Genomic DNA, 19,805 nt, shown 5'->3' on the forward strand with positions numbered 1-19,805 from the left:
CAAATTCTAACATAGTTATTAATAACCGCTACACTAACATGTTTTTACCAACGGAGTTACTGAGCGCCCCACAGGTGTGACAGTTTGACAACGTGTAAATGTGTGCAACCCACCACAGGACATTTAAAAATCACCTGTTAGCATAGTGGCTAACTCCAAGAGGAAGAGCAGTGGTCGTAAATGAAATTTATGAAATTTACGTGGAGCTCCTTACTCCCTGAGCAGAGGACAAGTTAAGCCCCCATATAACAGACAGTAAATCATTGTGCTTGACATATTAATGCCATTGTTATTGTTTAGAAAGTGCAGATGATGCATAACTTATATGTCATACTAGAGGCAGGCACTTGTGTGTTACACATCATGTTTGGGAGATTTTGTCGGTCATCCTCTTTTTAACCTTTAGTGTAGCAATGGTATTGAAAGTGAGTTTAAGGTACTGTTGAAATTTTCAACCATGACATTTACACAGTAGCCATAGCTGCATGGCACACAAGATCTCATGATATTCGAGAACTCTGCTTTAGCTCAATGTTTCCTTTGTTGAAGAACAAGATTTTTGTTGCATCAAGGGGAAAATATATGTGGAAAACAACAGCAGTGGGATGGATTCTCTTTGAAGTAACAGGGGACAGAATTGACATGTCCAATATTACATCTGAAGAGCTAATATATTGTCTAATATTAATATAATTGTCTAATTTAATATAAGTCTCATCTCTACATCTTTCTCTGATTAAGTTTTACTACATGTTTACATAAGACGCTTCAAATTATCCAATCCCTCAACCATCCCCATTCCTCCTTATTAAAAAGCTTTAGCCAGGGCCATTGTGCATTATTCATGCAAGTTAAGTAAGCTGCATTTAATTTCCCAATTGTCTCTTGGCATGGCTTGTAATGAGATGCTAATAGTGGAAAAGCCTGAAAGGAGGAGAGACAAACAGAAAGAAGAGGCATAATGGACTGCATTATCAGTCCAGAGATAAGAACCTATCTCCACCAACCAGCACTCGCTCATGTTTATGCTCTTGTTTGTTTCTATTTATGTGCATTTTAATTCTTCTCATTCTTTAGTCTATTAATCTGTCCCATCAGCCGTGGACTAAAGAGTGCATCTACACAAAAAAGAGGAATAAAAAAAGGAAGAAGATGACAGACAGATAACCAGTGTGCATGTCTGTGAGTAATAGTAACAGTATGGAACAGAATGTTCACTGTTTTTGTTAGTTTGAGCCAGAAGGGAAACAACAGAAAAGCCTAACATAAACTATACAGTCTGTCCACCAGTGAACACTGACAAGTTTATTTGTCGACTATGGTACATATGATGGTCACACTTCTTTCATAACTAAAACTGAATGATCTTTCCCAAAAATCTTTATGTGATCTATTACCGTTAAAATAGAAGAATTTACTTTCATATGTTTATTTGTTCCGGACCAAATACATAGAGCGAAGTACATAGTTTGGACTAAATCCACATAACACAACATTTATAGCCTCAGCTAGTCTGCAGCACTTAGCCCTTGATGGGCTTTTACAAAAAAAGTAAGGCCCAGTGACAAATAAGGTTTTCAAGTTGATCAGAAAATTAAAATAGGTTAGAACTGCATATGAAAGGTTTGTTGGGTTTTTTTGGCTTTATTAGGGTCTAATTTACTTACTTCAAAAAACTTATTTTAAAACAATGCATTTTAAGTATTTTAATTGAGGCGACACCAGGAAACAATTCCATAATGGATAACATCAATGTATTCTCAAAATATTATTACATTAAAATGTTTGAAATCAATAATACTTACTAAATATATAAAGTGAGACAGTAATTGCTGTTATTACCAAGTGCTTAGACAATAAAACTTGCACAGTCACTTTAACTTATTTTTATGTGTTTGCTCTAGACGTGATCCTAACTGTTCAAGGTTCTTACCCATATTTTAACTTACAAAGCAATTTAAGCAGCTAAATATCTGAAAATCTTTTACAGTATTTGGCATCATGCTGTTATTGTTTTCTCAACTCCATAAAATGACATTATGACTTTTAAGGGAAAAAAATCTGCGTGACAGACATTGTTATTCAATGTGACCTCTCGTTTCCAAATGAATTGTCAGATTAACACATGGTAAACACAACTGATGTTCATAAATAATCTATGTTTATGTTGTGCTAATGGAATTTTTTTTTTTCAAGAAAATACTTAAACTACACTGTACAGAATTCACTACAGACCCCCCCAAAAAATCATTCAGTATTGTCTCTCTCCTAGATATAGCAGGTAAGAAAACATTTAACATTACCCAATATTCTTTTTTATTATTTATAATATTGAAGGTTTCCTATACAATATCCAGAGTATTAATGTAGCAACAAAAGACTATTTGATGTGTAAAGATACAGTGGAGTAATGATGTCCTGAGCAAAGAATCACACTCCCTGTGTGTGAAGTAATCCGAGCTTCTTGTTGGTTTGTTGTGGTTAGACTGGCCAGTCACATGTGCATGTGGGCAAATGACCTGGCATGCAAGTTTATCGTTCAAAGCCCTTTATGAGGTAAAAACAGATCCTCCATGTGGACTCTAAAGAGCCAAGTAATACCTTTTTTAAGAACAAATCAAACTATTAATATTGAAACAGGAGTTTCATTTTTTTAGCAATGCTCATAAAAATTTATTAATATCCCAATAAGTGGAAATAAAGTAAAAGTTAAAACTGTAATAAAAGAAAATTATAGGGTAACAGAAACTATTTCTTAACATCTACAGCATGACAAAAGTGTTAGCTGGTATGACAAAACTCTCAATCAATCAATTTAAACCTTAATCAGGCAGTTGTGTGGATGACCACAAGATATCTGCCATATTGAACTTCAACTTCAAGGTAAATGTACGCATAAAATCCAAATTATATATTTTTTTTCAGCATTATCCCAAATGACACAGGATTTTATCTTCCAGTGTACCAGTGAGTGAAAACGGTAAACACACCAAGAGAAACTTTTTTACCTGTCACCATTGTCTGGTTATCTTTCAGGGTCTTCCTGATTGTGTAACATCCTGACAGATAACATACATTTGGCCATTGGCCAACTGACAGTTTTGGAACAAAATGCTCCTGCGAATAACAATTAAGTGCATGTCATTTTTTTGTAAAATTTAAATATATCATTGGAAACACTCATACAATAGTATTTGTGGCAGAGATTTGGGGTTTTATTTGATTTTTAAAACTTTGTATAGCTTTTTTGCAATACCATAAGGCGCTGACATAAGGTTGCTCTGTGTCACAGCACAGCTGATGGAGGATGCTAGAGGATGAAAAATATATCCAATAACACAAGAGCAAGGTAAAGTCCAAAACTCAAAATTGATGAAAAAAGACGCAGGTATCATCATTTCCAAAATTCATAAAATAAATATTCTGCTTCTTGATGCCGTTAAGCCTTTCATGTTTCACTGTGGTCCCAATTACTTAGCCTGTATTTCCCATGATGCCTCGATCTGGACTGAGTGGTTTTTAGTTTGCAGATATGTTTGCTGTTTTCTGGTCATACACACAAATGTCACTTTTTTTCAGTGTTTGTACATATTTGTGCAGAACACGGTAGTTTATGCTGATTAATGTCGTCTTTGTGTTAGTTTATAGTTTACACCATTAGTGAGGTGGCTGTTAGTTTTAGCTGGGTCAGCTGGATTTACAAACACACTGTTTTAGTTATTAATATAGTGGTAATGATATTATACATGCTGCTGCCCCCTACTTGTATTATTTGTGGTAATAATTTACCACATTTTGTGTCCGAGAGCTCTGATTCAGAAATGGCAGAGTAATCTTCTTAGTGTTGAGGCAGGTATGCCGATGTTATGCTATGCTATGTAATGCATATTTGAGCATGTTCTAAAAGTCTTGTGGACCAATCAGATTGCTTGGTTGGAACTACTTGTTGTAATGTAAAACTAAACAAGCTCACTACAATAACATAACGTCAATACTTAAGCATCTCAACAGAGAGTAGTCCATGGAGTGACCCAAAGCAAGGTTACATGAATGTTAGCCTCCCTCCAGGTTGCCTGCAACTGGAGCTCCCCGCTCATCAGCTGGCAAAAGTCCACCATTGAAAAACTCAAGGACCCCAACCTGCAATGGGCAGGCAGCTCCTTGCGACACGGAGGGAAGCCAAACATGGTTAATCTGCATAAACTGCCCACAAAGTGATGACACAAAGCTGTTTAAAAATTGGCAAAATTTCCCTTTTAGGAACATCAATCAATATGGTGACTGCTTAGAACTTTGCAAACTGACTGCAGCATTTTATACTCTGTTTTTATTTTCTTGAGCAAGACTTAATATTAGCCTATTTAGGGACATCACCACAGAAGATAAAATGATGCAGTCAATTTATGAAAGCCTAAAAAGCCTCATTTAAGAGCACACATATACACATACAGTTCTCAGTGATGCACCAAAGAAAAATCAGGTGGTGTAAAAAAGAGTAGTAGCCTATAATTAGGCTCTTGAAACTGAAGGAATTATTATTAGGGCCTGAGCACCAAATGGTGCGAGGACCCTCTTGAACTGAAGGAATTATTATTATTATTATTATTATTATTATTCTCTCAAATGAATTGCCTTTTTGAGGGCTTTAACATATTCAAAGAGTCATGAAACTTTGCAGATATATCAGGTCTGGTGAAAAATTTGATATTTTAATGGTCTCGTGCGTGGGTGAAGGAAATTTATCAGTTGCGCCTCCTACTGATTTTCAACGAAGCAGCCCACGCAGCATGTTTGACCATGGGGCTGTGAAACATTGGAGGCCTGTGCAACACCCCAGTACCTACAAAAAACTCTCTTGGGGCCATACTGTAAAACCAACAGGAAGTCAGCCATTTTGATTTGAAGTTGTAATGTTGGTGTATTTTTGGCCATTTTCAGGGATCGTAATCTTGAGAACTTGTCCTAGAGCTTTCATCAGATTGACTGTTAAATGACTGTCAAATGTTATGACTACCTTCATAAGACCTTTGACAGCAACGGTTATTCAAATCATAAGTTTTCATCACACCATGTGATCTGTATCTAATTTGCATGTTCTGCCATGAACCAGGAAGTAAACAGGAAGTGGTATGTAACTTTGCTGTAAAGGGTCCAATATGACCCAAACTTCACATGTTTGATTGGAGTCCCGCCCTGAACACATCTATATGACAATTTTAAGCAATAATGAGAGTTCCACCTAATGGCACAAGAAAGGCAAAGTTTTACAGTAAGATGTCCAGCTCCTAGCAGGTTGACTCGATTGATCTCAAAATGGTCTCAAAAAATCTTTAAGACATCGATGCTTGAAAATGAATATTGAGAGTTTTCATTAAAAGGCGTTACTGAAGTTGGGTGGACAATTTCGATGTTTCGACATGACATAAAAAACTGTTGTAACTTCGCCCCACATGGTCAGATCTGTTTGACTCGATTCTGTAAGTTTTTTTAAGAAATCTTTAAGATGTTGATGATGCTTAAAAATGAATATTGTGAGTTTTCGTCGAAAGGCATGACCAAAATGGCTGTGTAGTGCCCCCTAGAAATTTTCAACGAAGCAGCCCCCGCTGACCATTTCAACTATGGCTACAAAACTTGGGTGACATGTGTAACATACCAAGACCTTTAAAAAAAGCCTCTTGGAGCCATGCCCTTAACCCAACAGGAAGCCGATCATTTTTTATTTTATTGAAATTTTTGGGAAAATTTTTGCCAATTCTAGTTGAGCCCTCCTGATTTTTTAATTCACTGATATTATCAGCAGATATGATTCTTTTACAGACCTCATGGAGCATTTTGGCAACAGCATTTATTTTTTTTCCACTATTGCTGATAAAACTTTGTTCAATGGCCATATAATGCAGAAAATGATGGCTGGTGGTTTAGAAATTGTGTCTACAGTTTGTCCAGCAGAGTGCGCTCTTACTCCATTTTTAAACTACTCTCAGCACTCACGCATCTTGTGACAGAGAGCGTTGCAGAAAAGTGGACGGTGGTGCAGTCAGTCAGTGTTCTCACGGTAAGCAACATTAAAATACATACTGTGAAGTTAATAAACAATGGCCTCATTATTCTGCAAACGTACAAGACGATCTAAGGTCCCAGGGTGACAGGAGGAGAGGACTTTTAACGTGCCGACTTTATCCCTAATTAGCGATTTTTCTGACCCTCTCATCGGCGTTGTATTTAAAAAGCAATAAGAGACACATTTAGACTTATTTAGATCATCAGGGGACAAAGAGGAAATATATTGTCATTTACTTACTCCATTGTTAAACTACTCTCATCACAGAGTGCGCAGCAGAGCGAAGGGGAGCAGCATGTTTTCACGGTAAGCCACATTAAAATACCAGTGATAACTGCGGTGACATTCCACAAGGGTTAGTAATACCTTTCATATTTTAATCATCATGATAACTGCGTGATCGCAGTGCTTTGAAATAATGGTAAAAACTGACGGCGGGGTCCCAAATAAACACCCGCCAAGCACCAAATGTGATCTTATCTCTGAAGGTTATTCGCCACACTGGCAGATATATATTTATGCCAAAATAGTCATGTATTAAATTCTGCTGAGAATCTCCGATGCGTTTTTACGGGCACATGGCATTGCTGCTCTGTGCCGCCGCTCCTGTACCTGTCTCTGTGTCACCTGCGCGGTGTGCCAAGCCGTCTCGAGCACTACTCGGGTCTGCGGCTCTGTTTACAGCACGAGACATCAGCTGATCACTAAACTATCGCCAGCAGCCTGTCTGCTGGCAGCTAACGTTGCGTGCATACTGATGGAGGTTATGAGATATTAAGACAGAGACCCCGTAATATGAACCATCACAGCAAACTCTTTTTGGCTCTCACATTGACAGCGTCAGTGCAGTAGCTGCACTTCTTCCCTAGACAAATACACAGTATCACAGCTTTCCAGATGGAATTCATTTATTACACAGATGTTGTGGTAATGAGATGTTCATAATATTTAATACTTTTACTTCAGATTTTGCTCTGACCTCTTCTTTCAGTTTGCATATTATCTCAGTTATATTTACTGATGACTCAAAAAGTTAATTGTGGACACTGACTGTCAGCTGTAGCAGGCAGGAAATTTCAATATTCCATAATAACACAGGGAGCTGCTGTCATTTGACTTTGCATGGTCCAATCTGTCTCAAACTTCACATCCTGCTTAAGTGTCACAGCCTGACGACATCTACATGCCAATATTTGGTTATAGCTCCATCATTCTACAACAAAAAAACAGGCATCTCCAGCCTCAACACGACATGGAGAAAACACTAATTCACTGCTGCGTGGAGTGTTCCCCATTCTCTGATAGACACGGTAGCATTAGTCAGCATCCTGCCAGAAACCTCGACGTGCACGGAGGTGCGAGGGCCCGTTCATCGCTACTTGCAGCTTTAATTATTGTTTGCAATTTAAGCAATAAAAATGTTGATCTTTCTATAAAGAAAACCAATTAGCTATTGAAGAGACCTACCTTATTTCTCTTTTGTATATTTACTATTGTTCTTTAATAAAGTAGAATTATTTCATAACCAATTACTTACTTTATTGATGGATTAATCAATAGAATACTTGATTACCTGAACAGTCGATTGTTGCAATCCCACAAGGATTTTGGAACTGTCAAACCTCAAACATCCTGTATTTATCAGGCTCAATAATCTTCATTTACACAAATGAAGCACCACACAATTTCACAGTGTTTCAGTGAATCATTAGCGTAATAGGCCAATAGACTTTATGGGAAAAAAGGAGAAGGTGGCTTAATTGTAGTTTATTGACAGTCTGAAACCCATGACATCAAAGAAAGCATCCTGACGGGGGCAACTTTAATCTTTCAACCACCTTACATACCCTTGTAGGACAAGATGACAGCTGAAATTGCATTCTTAATCTCAATGTGTGTGATTTTATCAAAATTATGCATATACACCACCAATACTGTTCATCATGAGGCCTCACGGAAAGTTTAAAGATAAATAATAATAATAGTAATAACACAAATGCAAAAGTTTGTGGTTCCTCAAGTATGTGACCATGTCTGTCAACATATTGCTGAATTTGCAAATCGTCTTTCAATATCCCTGAGTGATAAAGATAAAACATCAAAGCTAACATGAAGATAAAGCAACTATTTCTCATGCCTTCAGTGCCAATAGTGAGCACTATTACAGTTGACAGTTGCTAAATAGAGGCCATCAGACGTGGAGTAAAGGATTAGAAAAGAGGTGTCAGAATCAATGTAGTTCTGGGGCCACTATTTGATGCATTCTACTGGACAGACAGACAGATCGATCGATAGATCGATAGATAGATCAATAGATAGTAAAAGTGCTTGATGTGAGATATGGGTGTAGTGTGAGATATCCTGCTCTCAAATATTTCAGTTATTGTCAGCAATATTTTTTATAGCACCTCAAGTTTAAGATTTGAAGTCATTTTAAGGTAAGGTAGTTTTAGTTTGGAATATTTCTATATTTATTCACAATTTTTTTGTGTCCCTGAGTAGACAGAGATGTCCTCAAATGACATGTATCAATCAAGGTCAGGAAATATCCATTTCATTTTTATTTCCAGCATGTCAAAAAGTAAAGAAAGCATTTCCCTTATAATTTATTGGCATTTAGTGGCAGTTGTCAAGATGGCAGATGGCTGCACTGGCTCTCGATAGCATCGGACATTCTGTGGCAAATAAGCCTTTTGGACTGATGAGTTCTGGTGTTAACGTTCAGGGTAGCAAGATTAAACTAGTATACTATCATCAATCAGTACTAAAATTATGTACATTCAGCAGTTTAGAATCCGCTGACACAACCACTCTGAAAGTCTACGTAGCCTCAGACTGCTGCGCCTGCCAAACCCCGCAGGCCACGAAGCAACGGAGTCTCCTACCAGCACTGGGCGCCCTAAGAGGAAACGATGCGACTGGAAGCACAAGCGTGGTACTCAAGGAGGTCTAAGAGCCAAGCTAAAAGTTAACCAATGCAGAATGCCGCTTCCATCCATTTTGCTCACCAAGGTTCACTCCTTGGAAAATAAACTGGACTACTTGATGCTGGAAGTAACGACCAAACGGGAGATGAGACACTGCTGGGCCTTAATTCTGACTGAGACATGTCTTAATCTATCTATTCCTGAGAGCGCAGCTCCTGTCCGACTGGAATGGAGCTGCGCTCTCAGTGGTAAGTCCCAGGGTGGTGGTTTATGCATTTACACTAATAACCACTAGTTTAATAATGCTTAAGTTATCTCAAGTCATTGCTCTGTGGACAGAGTTTCTGACAACAAAATGTAGACCTTTATATCTGCCCTGGGAATTTACTACTATCACCATCACCACAGTGTACACCCCCCACCCACAAGAAGGTCCTGGATGTTCTTTTTAGTTCCGTTAGTGACTTGCAAACTACACATCAGCAGGGAGTTTTCATTGTTGTAGGAGATCTTAATCAGGCCAACATGAAAACAGTTCTCCCTCATTTCCATCAGTAAGTGGACTTGCAACTATGGGTGCAAACACACTGGACCTGGTCTATTCAAACCTAAAAATGGCATTTAAGGCAGTCCCCTGCCCCCACCTTGTCTCCTCAGACCATCTCTGTTATGCCAATTCCTGCATATAGGCCCCTGCTCAGAGAAAAACCCACTGCAAGCAGGTGAGGGTCTGGCCTGAGAGAGCTATGTCAGCATTACAGGACTATTTTGAGTGCACTTCCTGGGACATATTCAAGGTAGCTGCAACTGACAATGGACAGATCAATGTGGAGGAGTATGCTGTAGCTTTGTTTACATACATCCAGAAGTATGTGGAGGATGTCTGCGTCACAAAGAACACCACACACCACACAGGCCAACCAGAAACACTGGCTTACAGATGAGGTGCATGCAATGCTCAAGGTATGATGATAAACAGATGTTTAATTTCCAGTTTCTGCTCAAGGAGTAAAGTGCTAAATCGCACAGTAGTTAAATAGTCAACATGATTTATTATTACATAAATACATATCTGTCCCTGCTTTGCTTAAGTAAGCTAGCAGGAAGTGCATGGTTCCTTACCCTGTGCACCTGGTAAATAAACCAATGGATCTGGGGCCCTAGCCATCAGCCAATATATATACATTGTAAATAAAAGTATCTTTTTTGTGTTTGGGAAATGTTCAGATGTGCCATCTCTGGTTGATTTTTTGTTTTTGTTGTTGCAGTATTTTGATTTTACACAGAATCTGAGTATTACTCTGAGTTACTGTTATTTGCTTACTAAAGAACTGAGAGATAAGTTTTGCTTAATTTTAACTGAACATGTGAAGGGAAACTGTGTTGTATAACAATTTGTTGAAATTGCCTGTTCTTGAAATTAATGCAGATATTTTTTAAGCATTTGCAATATCTTCAGGAGTATCATTATCAAAAAAATACTCTTAGTATAATTTAGTATAATTGTTCTGACCATGGATAATGCTGCACAGAATTTGCCACATATCATTAACAACAGTAACGTTAGCTGTATGGTGGACTCATCAAATGTTTATGGTAAGTTAGCAAGATAACATGAACGACTAACTAGCTATTTCATATAATGGTATGACATAACGTGACTAAAGGTAACATAAATTAAACTTTTATACATTTCCTCATCTGTAAGCATGACTTCTGCCTCAGTCACATCAGACCTTCATCGCTACTTTATGACATCATCAAAGTCTTGCTTTGATTGAGAAACGGCAGAAATTATATTCTGTGCATGTAAAACTTGTTCAGAAATACTGAGAGAGTTGAGATTGTATTTTGTCTATTTATGCTGTTTACATTGTCAACTAAAACACTTACTAAATGTTTGAAACCATCCGTCCAAAAAGTTTGACGAGCAACAATCAACATTTCATTGTCTATTTATTGTTTTATTTATTGAAATTTTTGCATTACAATTGTTTTGAATCTAATTCAGATTTTGTGTAAAGTTCAGCATTTTGTGGAAAAAAAATTAATAGTTAAAACCACAATTAACCGTCTGGTTTCTTAAATTTTCACTTAGGAGCAAAAATCAGCCTTAAAACTTTAAAGAAATCTGGATCCACAGTTTCCTCAGTGATCGACCCCAGGCTGTCAGGGTGGGAACCACCAAATTCCTCACCATCACTGTTAACACTGGTGCCCCCAAGGATGTGTTCTGAGTCCCTTTCTGTACACACTTTACACCAATGACTGTCTTAGCCCCTCTTTCACTACAAAATATTTAAAATACTCTGACAACACAGCCATACTCGCCCTCCTCACAGATAGGGACTCACAAACTACCAACAATCCGTTGCTCACTTCACACAGTGTTGCACAAACAACTATCTCCTCCTCAATATCTCCAAGAAGAAGGAGCTCATATTCAACATCTGCAATACACTCTCCGCCCCTCACTGCCCCACTTTCATTACCAGCCAACCAGTAAAGATGGTTGAGAGTTTAAGGTATCTCTGCCTCATCCTGGACAATAAATTGGGCTTTGATCACCACACCACAGGCATCCATAAATGCTGCCAACAAAGCCTATCTGCCATCTGCAAAATCAGGTCTCTCTAAGTCAGACCCCACCTACTGCTCCTACTGTCCATCCTCCTGTACTGTATCCCCTGTTATTTCACAATGCTCACCCTTAGCAATAGAAACAAGCTACTGAAAATCACCAACATTTCCGGCCGGACACTGAAACAAATGGCAGAAACCCATTGGTAGATAGGCAAGGAGTTTAACAACCCAAGATTTATCTTTTACTTATCTATTTTCTTATCTACTGGAGGTGTTCCGGGCACGTTCTACTGGTAGGAGGACCTGGGGCAGACCCAGAACACACTGGAGGGATTACCCTCGTCTGGCCTGGGAACGCCTTGGGGTCCCCCAGAACAAGCTGGAAAGCGTTGCTGGAGAGAGGGACGTCTGGAATGTTCTGCTCCACATGTTGCCCCCGCGACCTGGCCCCGGGTAAGCGGAAGAAAATTCTTTCTATCTTGTTTCACTTTATTTTATGAATCATTATGTGTTTTTCGATTTCAAGCTTCAGGTTTTTTTCTTCATGTCGGTCTTTTTTCAGTGACAGTTTTTTTTCACTATTTTTTTCAGTCTTGTGGTTTTGAGATTCAACTTACTGTCAATGTTATGGTATGGAGGAGGGATTTCAGGGGGAGGACACTGCATTATTTGCATATAATCAGCATAGCACTCAATGTTAGCAGTTACTATTGAATTAGCTGCTAGCTAGCTAGCTGCTACCCCGCGGTTCATCTATCTCTCCTGGTCCAAGAGACAGACCTGCTGCAGTAACCTGAACCCAGTGCTGTGTGTCACAGCGGGCTGATGGGGCTGCTGTCTGCTGTACCCCCTGCTAAGGTGTCTCACCAGCAGGTGGGAGGTGGAAGGACCACTGAGTGTAGTGCGGTCCTTCTCTGTGAAACTTGAGCTACAGTAGCTTGGAAATAGCGGACAACTATTATGAACATTTTCCATATCAAAAAGAAACCTGAACCAAAATGTATAATTCTTAGTATAACACCAACTGAACTCCTAATTTTTCCCCATGAGTTACAAGAGAAAGTATGCGCTACAAACTCTTAACAGCTTTTTCTGAGCGTCTCATCCTGATTTTGCATGAAAAGAATACTCTGATTAATAAATCTATAAATATTGCTCTGTTTGTGAAGACAGTGTTGTTAAGGTTTTAGTTATAATACACTGTGGATTTTTTGATGCGTTCGGTGACACAGCCCCCCCGCTGGTCGCCAGAACATCCCCCTCTCTATGTCCCAGGACCTCCCTCTTTACAAATTAAGCACTGTCGCTGCTCCAGCTTCTGCTGTCCGTATCCAGCAAAACTAGACTTGTGCATATTTAACGCAGAGCAGAGCACCAAGCCACATCTGGGACGCTGCTGAGATGTACCGAGGTGCCCCCAGGGTAATCACTAGCATTGTCTTGAACATCCGTGATCTGCTTTGGAGGCCATGCGGTGACCGGAACATGCCATTGACGGACCTGGTGGACTTCAGGGGTTAGACTAGAGCCCTGTGGGGCAATAGATGTACTCCATCCGCTTTTTTTTTTGGCTTTGATCTGAAATTGTACAGTTTGGGATAAATGTTCATTCTGGGTTATGATATACCAAAGTCATGTTTAGTACTGCACTTTGGCAATATGATGAAAGATTGTCTTAAAAGAAGACGTATCTCCTGAAAATGTTGTTGGTAGCTTGTAAATCGACCATTACAAAGATATGGTACAAGGCAGAACCACCAGCACAAGATGGATGGCTGAACATTGTAAATGAAATATATGATATTGAACAGTTTAGATAAGAGTTCCAGAGGAGCAATGTCCAGAGAAATGGGAGAAATTGACAATGTTTACATTGTTACCGAAATTAAAAGGCTGTGAGACAGTGTAATAGAAGGAACAAGAAAGAGCAAGATGGGGGTTTTTTTGTTGTTGATGTTGTTGATGTGGTTTCATTTTCCCTTTTATATGTATATGTTTTTTTTTAAGTGTTTGAAACAACATATAGACATTCTGCGCTATTTGATAAACAGGGAGAATGGAATAAGAATAAACAGTCACAGGCAGCTGTTAGAACTGCTGTTTGTGCACTCCATGCACCCGTATGGAAAAAGGTAAACCTACCTTGGACTTGAGGGCCCAGTACTCCTCTGTGCCGTATTCCACATGTCTGAAAGCAGTCAGATAGTCAAAGCTGATGACCGCAGTCTGCAGACAAACAAAGTAGTGACATGTAAAGAGCTGGGGATTCAGCAGGTACACTTTGCTTTGAAAACCACTATACAAAATCACATATAACTTTGGAGCATCACTAAAGAATAATACTGACATTATTAGCTATAAAGTGGAGCAACATATATGAATGGGTATGACTGAAAGACTGAAATGGCTTAGCAACAGGATGGGGGATTAGCTAAACTAAACACTAATAAAAAGCAGACCAACTCACAGCAGGGAAGATGTATAGTCACCAGGGCGTTCAAATGATAATTTTTTTGAATTGTGATTAATTGCAGAATTTCAATAGTTGATCACCATAAATTAAATTAATAAATAAAGTGTTCATGTCTGTAAAGGGGAGACTCATGGGTACCCAGAATCCATTTTTATTCAGATATCTTGAGGTCAAGGAACCCCTATGAAATGGCCATGCCAATTTTCCATTCCCAAACTTTAGCCTAACTTTGGAGTATCATTCAGCCCTCTTGAGAAGCATTCCTCAGGTCCTCTAGTTTCACATGATACCACTAAAATCACTCTAGCTTTAAAACTCAGCCTGATACAGCCTCTTAAAGACAGGTATGTCTGCCAGCGATTAACGCCATTTTAAAAAAAACGCATTAGGTACTGAGCTTAACCCATTTACATCCTTATACTTTATTTAGTATGTTAAGTAAAAGCCCTATAGATATCTTTCTGTTAGAGATAGAAATATGAAATTTTCTGTGTTAAGTGTCAAGACATGTGGCTACACATGTCAAAATCAAAATTTTCAAAATCTGAAATTTGTCATGCCTTTATTGATAGACAAATGTGAAAGATGAAAAAAATCACAAAAATAATTTTAGCAACAAATTATTGTTCTGAGTCCAATGGTACCAAAAATGTGATATAGGTCCTTATAGTTTTTGAGATACAGCCATCTCTGGAACATACTATTTTTAGTAGTTAGTCACATTTTATCACTTTTCTGATAAACCCTGGTGGAAATAAAGGTTCACATGATAGCATGTTCAAAAGAAATCATGCACTTAATAACCAGATAGACTGAAGTAAGAATAAATTATGTTTTTAGGGAGAAATTATAAGAAATATGGTTCTATGACCATGGATTCCTATGGATTTCTATGGGGTATACTACCCCGTTAGAATACATGGGAACTACTGACCTTTGTTTTAAAACACATCCAAAACAATAGGTTAGGAGTATCAGATCTTAATACTTTTTCATACTCACATTGTCCAGACTCTTATAATGCAGATTTAAAAAGAAAAATGATAATTCATTAATGATAATTCAGTGTGACATTGTGCACGGTATAGAGGCATTTTATATTGTATTTCTATAACAACTAAAACAAGTCATGATGGACACTGGATTCTGTGTGTTATATCTAGAAGAAACATTACTAATTCTTGGAAACATGTATGGCTATTGCAACCAAACACAAAAAACTCCTTATAGATATTAAAGATAACATAATACATCTTAAAGAAAGATATGCTACTATAAATATATTACTTGGTGGTGATTGGAACATGGTTCTGGATGAATGGATTGACAGATCCCCTTCCAACTTCACAGAACCACATCCTAATGCCATGCTAGTCAACTTTTGTAGTGTTTTAAGTCCCCATGACCCCTGGAGAGAAAAGCATCCAAATCATAAACAGTACTCCTGGTTCAAGTCTGATGCCTCAGTTAAATGCAGAATAGACTTCTGGTTAGTGACAGATACAATACTTAATCAAGTATCTAACTATGAGATATCCCCTGTACCACTTACTGATCATTGTAGCATTTTTCTACAAATATCACCTACGATACATTCTGCCAGAAAAAAGGGATAGTGGATATTTAACGCCAGTCTTCTGAAGCATGATGAGTTTTGTAATATTATCGAAAACCTTATTAATTAAATCCTGCAGGATAACTCCATAATTTCATACACCCAAAAATGGAAGTTTTTCAAATACAAAATCCATCTGGATTCCATCTCTTTTGGTAAACACATTAAACAACTTGGAATGAGAAGACATAGCAAAAGAAATTACCATCAGCCCAATATTAACAGAGGATGAAAAAATTAAACTTAGCTCCCTGCAACCCAGACTTGATACAATTTATGAAAGGAAAGCCAGAGGTGCATATTAGGTGCAGATCCAAGTGGATTGAGGAGGGAGAGAAAAATTCAGCTTATTTTTGCAGACTAGATAAAAACGTCAGGAAAGAAATTCAATAGGATCTCTTAAGATTAATGGTATCGAATGCACTGACCCAACACTAATTGCTAAAGAAGTGCATTTTATCAAAATCTGTACAGCTCATAATTCCTTTGTTGACCACATCAAAGAATTTATTCCTCAGATTAACAGTGATTTCAAAAAAGAATGTGATGCAGACTTCACTATATAGGAACTAGATAGAGCTGTCACTTGTCTAAAACTAGATAAATCTCTTGGCCCAGATGGGCTGACAGCCAACTTTTATAAGCACTTTTGGGATTTGCTCAGAAATCTTCTCTTTCAAGTCTTAAGAGAGGCTACAACTAATGTATCACCACCAAATAGCATGAAACAAGGTATGATTACACTGATACCAAAACAAGGGAAAGATGATAAGCTTTTAGGTAACTATCGTCCAATTTCACTTTAACAATGACTATAAATTATATACTAACCAATTAAAAAGAGGACTTAATCAATTAGTCAGTGAAACACAAACAGGATTTGTAAGCAATAGGTCCACACATAACAATATAAGACTAGTACAAGACCTTCTACATTACAGCTATCTAATATAAAATACAGGATTTATTTTATTCCATTACTTTTATAAGGCTTTCAATTAGGGCTGGGTATTGTCAAGAACTTCACAATTCAATTCAATTTCGATCGATTTGATATTGATCCCATTGCTTCAGTATCGATTCAGTAATGTATGTCGATGTCAGAAATACCCAGATAATTTATTAAAATACCTTCTGTGAATTGTTAAATAAAATGTGCATTATTTGTATTGGTTTAGAGCAAATTGACTAAAGCATGTTTTACTATGACATTATTCTTTATTTAACAAAGAATAAAATAGCTGAAGTACAGTAAAGTTCACAGTTTTGCCTGAGCTGAACCTGCAGCACTAAAGTAACAAACAACTGTGCTGTAATTAAATGGAAAAAAAATTAAGTGTACACTTAAAATACAAATCTCTAAACAGAGGCAGGAGGCACGCACTGTGCTTATTTTCTGGAAAAAAAAGTGCAACTATAGTTAGGCATATAAAGTGCCTTAGTTTTGGTCAACACAGTAACTCACATAGGACTGCTGGACATAATAACGGACCAGTGAGACCTTTAACATATCACCAACACAAATACAGACCTTGTATTGTTATCACTCATGAGGCACTGAACATTAAATGAACATCTGAACTGAGCCCTCCATTTGTAGTTGGATACTAGACATGCACATGTAGATTTTGTGTATGAAAAGCACCTGGTCTGCGTGTTCTGGCTTTAGTGTACTTCTCTGAGCAGTGTCAATATCACCAGCTGTTGAGAAGACCCTTTCTCAGCAGGAACACTAGTTCCTGGGATACAGAGGTACTGTTGAGCTGGGCGAGACAACAGGGGGTATTCTCCCTCATGCTCTTTCCACCAGCTGAGTGGATTGGTGGAGAGTAGCACTGGTTTTACCTCTTTGTACCTTGTCACCTCATCTAATGCCTTGTCATTTGTGTTTCTGGGCACTGCAACTTGAGTATATGTTTTGCCAAGAAGATCAGTCTCTTGGTTTCTTTGATGGAGGGACAGGATCATCCTCTTGTTCTTCCTGCTGCTCCTCAACCAAAATATTCTGTGTGTGTACACTCAGTCAGTATCTTTATTCTCTATGTATTTGGACTTGCATAATTTCCATCAGTTCTGGATACCGCGGTGAGTAGACGAGTGGAGGTCATTGCGTACAGCAGACTTCATCTCCCTCACCATCATAGAGTCATTGGAGGCAGTTTGCATCTCCTGCATGAGTCTTGCTTGAAGGGGCGATATGACAGATAGAGTTGGGGTGGCTTCCTGAGACATTAGGGTAGCTGTGTTCATTGGCCTCAGAGCCTGCACAACATCTTCTGCTGCTGTGGTGTCTGTCTCTGTGAGAGTGCACAGTTCCTTCTCAGTTTTCCATACTTCAGGTGCGAGTAGCGCAGCTGAAACAGCTGGCTGCCGCTCCAGGAATCGTTCCACCATGTCCAGTGCACTGTTCCAAGGTGTCACTTCATCAGTCAATAGTCTGTGCTGTGGGAGGTCCAGTAGCTTTTGTTTCTTCTTCAGCACAGAATCGATATTGAATTGGGAAAAAAATAATTGCAATGCATTGATGAATGGATTTGTTTACCCAGCCCTACTTTCAATATGCTTGAACACCAATTTTTGTTTACAGTCTTGAAAATGTATGGATCTGGACCTTACTTGTATAATATAATAGAGTCTTTTTACAATGGCACAACCAGTTCAGTAGCACTCCCCGAGGGTACCCCTCCTCATTTCACCATCATTAGAGGGGTCAAACAAGGTTGTAACATTTCCCCATTCTTATTCATTCTGGCAGCAGAAATGTTAACAGTGCTAATCAAAAATTCAAACAGAGAAATTGAACATGTGTGGAAAACAGGTAGTAATAAGCCAACTAGCTGATGACACCACAATCTTTATGAAAAATTTAGAACAAATCCCTAAAGTGTGTGAGTTAGTTGATAAGTTCTCTAAAGCATCAGGCTTGAAACTCAGTGAAATACCTTGGAATCCATGTAACTAAATAAAATGGAATCTTTAGAAGGATGCATTTATCCTGCATACTCAATAGCCATACCTAATAAGTTCATAAAAATAATAAATCAATTAAACTTTAATTTCATCTGGAAAAACAAAGTCCACTACATCAAAAATTCAGAACTTGTAAATTATAAAGATGGTGGTTACAAGCAATTGATTTTGAATGCTTAAATTATGTATTAAAATTGAAATGGTTAAAAACCTTCTTGATGAACACAAACTCCATGTGGTACTGTCTCCCCAGAGGTTTGTTTAAAAAGATAGGAGGTATAGAGTTTATTCAAAAAATGTGATTGTTAGATTGAAAAACTACCAGTCAAACTGTCCTCATTTCACAAGCTGGTACTGTTGTGCTGGAAACGCATGTACTGTATACACACAACTTTACTCCTCACCAAACTCCTATTTGGAATAACAGATACATGTTATGTAATGGAAAATCTCTGTTCTTACAGCACTGGATGGATAGAAATATCTGGTCAATAACCCATCTAATGGATGACCAGGGAGTCTGGTTATCTTATGAACACTTTTGCTTGAAATATAATTAACATGCACACAAAATCAGTTTGATAAAGTTCTCAAACCAATTCCCAATCCAGTGAGATTGTTAGCACAAAACATAGATAAACACACATGTTTTAAATGTACCCACACTTCAATTTAATGGTCATGACTTCTGGACTGAAGGAAAAACAGTCACTTGAATCATATACTGGTCCCAACAGGTCCAAATAGAAATTCCATCATGCAGTTGTTTTCAGTTACAAACATTAAAAAATGGAGAACAGGCTATATTAAATATCCCGTAAGCCCCGAAACAAAAGACATTCATTTAAAAATTATGAACAATATTTACCCATCCATTGAACTGTTAAGGAAATGATTTAATATCAACCATAACAACTGCAGCTTTTGTGAAATTGAAATCGAAACAACAGATTGATCTGTTTTTCCACTGTATGTGCTCTATGACTTTTTGGGAGGATTTCAAGGACTGGTTATCAACATAAATCTCTCAACAGGACGCTCTCACAAGAAATAACATTGTATTTGCTTTAAACATAAAGGACAGTAAAAGTGACTTGATAATGAACAATCTGACACTACTGGCAAACTCTTTCATTCAAACATGTAAATGGAGGAAAATGAAACCCCTCTTCA

At 38.0% G+C, this 19,805-nt stretch overlaps 1 protein-coding gene across 6 annotated transcripts in view; it reads right to left on the bottom strand.

Annotated features, from left to right (window-relative positions):
* adck1 (aarF domain containing kinase 1) overlaps positions 1-19,805 on the bottom strand; it is a 165,245-nt gene that overhangs the window by 133,475 nt on the left and 11,965 nt on the right. For all 6 annotated transcript variants that reach the window (XM_042501497.2, XM_088087144.1, XM_088087143.1 and 3 more), the window contains exon 3: positions 13,717-13,800. In XM_042501497.2, the coding sequence (XP_042357431.1) occupies positions 13,717-13,800 (84 nt within the window). The remainder of the gene's footprint in view (positions 1-13,716; positions 13,801-19,805) is intronic.

This window comes from Plectropomus leopardus, chromosome 14 (assembly GCF_026936395.1).
Source record: "Plectropomus leopardus strain MGB_pleo_1.0 chromosome 14, ASM2693639v1, whole genome shotgun sequence".
Taxonomy (NCBI): domain Eukaryota; kingdom Metazoa; phylum Chordata; class Actinopteri; order Perciformes; family Serranidae; genus Plectropomus; species Plectropomus leopardus.